General features: G+C 50.0%; 1 protein-coding gene across 1 annotated transcript in view; it reads right to left on the bottom strand.

Annotated features, from left to right (window-relative positions):
• The window catches only part of NXNL1 (nucleoredoxin-like 1), a 6725-nt gene extending 3812 nt beyond the window's left edge, over positions 1–2913 (bottom strand). Inside the window, exons 1-2 of the mRNA XM_008594117.1 lie at positions 2561–2913; positions 4–219 (exon numbers count right to left, since the gene is read on the bottom strand). Coding sequence (XP_008592339.1) covers positions 4–219; positions 2561–2886 — 542 coding nt within the window. The 5' untranslated portion in view covers positions 2887–2913. The remainder of the gene's footprint in view (positions 1–3; positions 220–2560) is intronic.
• Between the last annotated feature and the right edge of the window lie 2982 nt (positions 2914–5895).

Here is a 5895-nt window from a genome sequence, read left to right as displayed (position 1 = left end):
CGCAGCGGCTCCGTGAGGCTCCGGGGCGCCGGGTCGTCCAGGTCCTCCGGCTGCAGGAAGCTGCGGTCCAGCAGCTCAGCTGCCTCCTGCCAGTTGGTGAAGCAGGCGGGGCCCAGGCGCTGGATCTCCGCGACCGCGTCCCTCGTGAGCACGTCCCCGCCCGGCTTGAGCACCACGACCGCCGGCAGGTGCTGCACCGAGAACTGGCGCCCCAGGTCCCTGCGGGGCGGGCGGGTCAGGCCGGTCCGACCCCCGTCCGTGACTCGGAGCCGAGTACTTACCGAGTACAACCCTCCTCCCAGTACTTACTAAGCACCTTCTGTTATGCACTGCCCCATGCTGGGCACTGGGGACATGCAAGGGCCTGGAGGGACCCGGGCCCCTTGGCCTCCAGGCTGTGTCTCCAACATTCCCGACACACTCCTGCCCTGGGGTCTTTGTACTGGCTGTGCCCTGGCCTGGAGCATTCTCCCGATATCTGCAGACCTCCAACCAAAACCCTTCCCTTTCCCCCTTCTGTGCAAGGTTTCTCTCCCTGGTAACTTTCAGCAACCAACATTCTGTATAATTTATTTCTCCTGCTTATCATTTTCTCCCACGACAGAATCGTAGACCCACAAGGACTCAGGTTTCAGTGTCTATTCACTGGTGTCCCCAGTGCCTGGAACAGGGCGGGGCACCGAGTAAGTGCTCAGGAAATGTGTGCGGGATGACAGAATGAATGAATGAATACTGATAAATGCTGTGAAGAAATATTAAGCTGGGTAAATGGCTGCTGGTCAGAGAGGGCCTCTCCAGCTAGGTGACCTTTTTGTTTTGTTTTCTGGTGGCTGACCGGTACAGGGATCCGAACCCTCTCTGACCAACTGAGCTAGCAGGCCAGCCCCAACTAGGTGACGTTTGAGGTGAGATCTGTGGGATGAGGAGGAGGAGAACTGGGTGGAAGGGTGTCCCAGGTAGAGGGCACAGCATGAGCAAAGGCCCTGAGTCTGGAAGGTGATTGGGGTACAGCTGTGGAGGGTCATGGTACAGACTTTCAATTTTGTTCTTAGTGTTAGGGGAGGCCACTGAGGAGCTGTCTGTATCCCCAGGAGACCAGAAACCATACCCCCCTTTTAGGCCACAAACACACACACTCCCACACTCATCGAGGAGTACAGGGGGCTGCCAGACTGGGCTCATCACCCATGGTGTTTAATTTCAGCTCACTGGGTTCTTGGGTGGCCCTTTCCCAGGCTGGTACATGGAGAATACATGGCACTTGTAAAATCCCACAGGAGTAGGTTGCCAGATACAGCAGTTACAAATACAGGATACCCTGTTACATTTGAATTTCAGATAAACAACAAATAACTTTTTATTTGCGTGTCCCGTGCGATATTTGGAATATACTTAATACTAAAAAATTATTTGTTGGTATCCGAATTTGAATTTAGCTGGGCATCCTGTATTTCATCTGGCAACTCTACACAGGAGTAGTGGGGTGGAGACTGTCCAGATAAGATACTATCCTGGGTGAATGTTGAGAGAGCCCTGCCTCAAACAAGGTCAGTGATTGTCTGCAATGCCCTTGTTGCTGCCGTTTCTTGCCAGTTTGGTGGAGGGACCCCCTCAGCTGCAGAGAGCTGTGGGTGTAAGCACTGTCCAAATTATGATAATGTTAGGTGGAGAATGAAGGTCTCCATGACCAGCAACTTCCACCTTGTCGTGTAACAAAATGCATGAAATCGGTAAAATGTCACGGAGTCTGCAAATCGCCTTCAGATGGTTCAGCCCAAACTACACACTCATGTAGACAAATCAAATATGGCAATAATGTGAACAATTGCTTTGGATTTCATTGTCTGCTTCTTTCAATTTTTTGCTATGTTTGAAATGTTTTTGTGATAAAAAGTAGGAGTTAAAAAAGAAAGAAAGTGGGTCTTACTGCAGAAAAGGGGAATGTTCTAAAATAGCCACAAATTGTAATACTGTTTTGGGGTATCTCCTTGTAAAGCTTGACTCCAGCTACCTCTCTCCCTCAGCTCTAATATCCTCTATGGCTCCCTAGTACTCTGAGACTCATGTTCGCACCCGTTCAGGTGGCTCTGCTCCACGTGGTGCCCAGAATTCTTAGTTTCCCTGAACTGTCTTTGTCTGTGCTGTGCCCTCTGCCTGGAAACCCTTCTCTTTCCTCAGTCTTCACCCTCCTATCTCCATTCTCCTTGGAGTGTCTCTTTAAAGCTACTTATTGACCCCTGAATCTCAGCAGTTTCCCTGCTATATTCCTACTTGTTGGACTCTTGTCCTCTGAGCACTAGTGCAATTTGTTATTATGTATTTATTTGAGTCTTCATTTCACATCTGTCTCCCTCACCAGGCTGTAAACTTCCTGGAGGGGGGATGGAAGCGGATGTGTGTCCCCTCTCTGTACCCCTAGTTCCTGGTACACAGACTGGCACGTGGGGGCTGCTCATTTCACCCCAGATGGAATGGACAAATCCATCAACAAATGCTTCATGTTCAGTGGAGATGCCCCTTCCTCCAGGAAGTCCTCCCTGACCTCCCCACCCCACCTCACCTCCTCAGATCATCTTCGAAGGGCAGGAAGAGCCATTTCTCGGGCATGTCCCTGAGGAACAGGTCCTGCTGCTCCTCTGTGGAGTCCTGGGACACATACACCAGCGCCAGCTGGGCCGCCCGCAGCACATAAAATTCGTCTGTGAGACGCACAAAGAAATCCTTAAGGACGGGCACGAAGGCCTGGCACTGTGGACAAGCCGCAGCACCAAAGAACAGCAGCACCAGCCGGTTCTCCAGCCTGCGGCTGAGCTCGGCCTCTGTGTCCAGCTCGTCCTGGTCGCTGTTGTTGCGAATCAGGACACGGCCAGAGAACAGGGAGGCCATGGTTGCCTCGGATGGGTGCTGGGGACAGCGTGGAGGGACCCTGTGTGCTGTGTCCCTGAGCCTGCTGGCTGGCTCCTCTCCCTAAAATAGGAATCTTTAGGAAGCCAGATTAGGACCTCACTAATCTGCCTAAACCTTGGCCTGGTTCTGAGACGCCTCCAAGGGTGGGGGTGGGGTGTGTGGCAGGGCTGCCCGTGTGTCCCTTCTTGGGACAGACCTTGCAAATGAGTTAAGAAAAACACACAGGGAGGACCAACTGTACTGGTTTTAAACAATACAAAGGAAAGGGCAATATCTCTATTCCCGAGAGTTTAACACACGCGGCCAAAGCTGTGTGAATGGGCCCATCCTTGGCGGGTCACTTTTTCATTAGACTTATTAACAATTTCCTGGTGGGATTCTCCTCACTTCACCAGAACCCTGGGAAGGCTAGCCTGTTGTGAACTCAAAAAGTTAACTGAGAGCAAAATGATGTCAATAATGGAGAACAGTTAAACACCAAGGTCAAGGGTTTGGATTCCTATACTGGTCAGCCGCCAAAAAACAAAACAAAACAAAACAAAACGAGAACAGCCTTACGAGGTCCTGGCAACTTTATCCCATTTTACAAGAGAAGCACTGAGCCTTGGAGAAGCTCATTGATGTGGCCAAGTCACTCAAGTTAATGACATCTGTCAGACCGCAGAGCCCAATCTAATCTGACCAAGGCTCTCATCTGTCAAACTGCAGCACCCTTGACATTTGGGGCTGGATCATTATTTGCAAGTTAGGACTGTCCTGTACACTGCAGGACGTTTAGCAGTATCCCTGGCCTCTGCTCATTAGATGCCACTAGTGCCCACCCACACTCTAAATTGCGACAATTAAAAATGTCTCCAGAAGGCCAAGGGTTCAGATCCCTGCACTGGCCAGCCACCAAAAGAAAAAAGAAAAGAAAAAAAAAATGTGTCCAGATGTTGCCAAGTGTCCCCAGGGGGGCAGAGTCGTCCCCTGTTGAGAGCTAAGGCTTGAATCCTTTCTCCTGCTATAGTGGGTTGAATAATCAACCCCTCCCCCTCCAAAGATAAGTCTATGCCTTAACTCCCAGAACCTATAATTGGGGCCTTACTGGGATAAAAGGGTCTTGGCAAATGTCATTTAGTTAAGGATCTTGAGTTAAGATCATCCTGGACTATCTGGGTGGGCCATAAATCTAACGACAAGAATCCCTATAAGAGACAGAAGAGGAGACACAGGGGAGAGCAGCCAGCCATGTAGGGAGGGAGGCAGGAGGCAGGGACCAGAGTGATGTGGCCACAAGCCAAGGCAGGAAGGGTCCTCCCCTGGAGTTTTCCAAGGCAGCTGCCAACACCGTGTCTTTTTTTTTTTTTTTTTTGGCAGCTGGCCTTATGGGGATACAAGCTCTTGACCTTGCTGCTGTCAACACCACACTCTAGGCTGCCAATACCTTGACTTCAGACTTTTTGAGAGAGCAGCTAGCTGGTCTGGGGGAACCAAACTCTTGACCTTTGTGTTACAAGGCCACACTCTAACCAACTGAGCTAACGGGCCAGCCCTTGATTTCAGATGTCTGGCCTCCAGAACTGTGAGAGAATAAATGGCTGTTGTTTTAAGCCACGTGGGCTGTTGTACTTGTTACAGCAGCCACAGGAAGCTCATACTGCTACTGTGGTGAGCATTCAGATTTGTCTGAGGGAAATCATTCACTTCTACATGGCTCAGATTCTACTTACAGTGAAACCCCCACACTATGATCTTTTGATATTTTATTTCAGTACAGTATTGCTTATTTTCTCTTGTTCTTCTGGGAAGTTCCAAGAACTCTCTGCTATTACCAGATGGCAGTTCCAGGTTCTTGGTCAAACTATGGAGAAAAATCACAGGACTGAGTGAAGTCTGTACTGGTGCCAACAGCAAAAGAAAAGGAAACGGGAAAGACAGACAGAACATTCAAGCAGTAGGACTTTATTACAAAATGAAAGTACATGCAGAAGCCTGTGCAGGCATCCCCAACATGTGAGGAGCACCCTGCGGATTCCTAAGGGGAGGGTTTATGTGTTGTTCCGGAATAAGGGTGTTCCTCTGTCCTAACAGTGGGAGGATCTAGGGTAATTAAGGTCTGATAGGCCCATGAGAGTTTACATCAGCTCCTGTCATGTGTCCCTGAGTTTCTGAAGTTTCTGGTCATGGGTGGTGGAGTCACTTTTTCCTTAACTTTGTTCTTCCCAGTCTAATGTCACGGATGGAAGGTCATATAGAGGTCATCTGCACTTTCGTTCCTCCTAGTGCACAGGTGCAGTGGTTTTTATAAACTGTAAAGTTCCAGGCATAGCACTGACTAGTAGGTCAGCTCATTATGGGTTCGTTAACTGCTAGTGCCGATCCAGTCTGAATATTTATGAGCAGCCTCCCTGGCTCATGAACCTATTCTGTTCTGCCTCACTGTGGCAGGCCCTTGTGGGGACCCAGGGTAGGGCCTCTTGGGAGCCAGTACGCAGTAGGTAATCAACAAATGCTTTATGCACAGCTCCCAGGAGGAGGAAGGAGGGTGTTGTCACCCAGTGAGCCACCAAAGTGCAGAGGGGAGAGGTGACCAGCTGAAGACTACCCAGCTGGAGAGGGGTGAATAGCAGTTTGGCCCCAAAGTCTGAGTTCTACTCTCCTATCCAGGCCTGTTTCCTAAAGGGTCCTCAATTCCTCATCCAAATTCCTTGGGGATGGTTGTGTTCAGAACTGGGAATTTTTCACGTTTTAGGAAGGTAACTGGGGGCTAATGGCTGCTGTCTACTATGTGATTCCCCTGGGGGTCTGGGGCAGCCAATAAGCAAAGAGGTAAATGGGGATAAAAGAGGAAAACTGACCACCATGATCAGCCTGGCTCAGCACAGGACTGGTGGTTTCCCTGCTAGAGCTCTGGAACCACCTTAGGAAAAAAGCTGGGTTTCCAAAGCCTTTTGGACTTTGGGATTACAGACTGAGGAGCTATGGGGAGAGTTGCAAGAGATGGTC

The sequence above is a fragment of the Galeopterus variegatus genome, unplaced genomic scaffold (assembly GCF_000696425.1).
Source record: "Galeopterus variegatus unplaced genomic scaffold, G_variegatus-3.0.2 Scaffold10172, whole genome shotgun sequence".
Lineage (NCBI taxonomy): Eukaryota > Metazoa > Chordata > Mammalia > Dermoptera > Cynocephalidae > Galeopterus > Galeopterus variegatus.
This window is presented reverse-complemented; position numbering and strand designations above follow the sequence as displayed.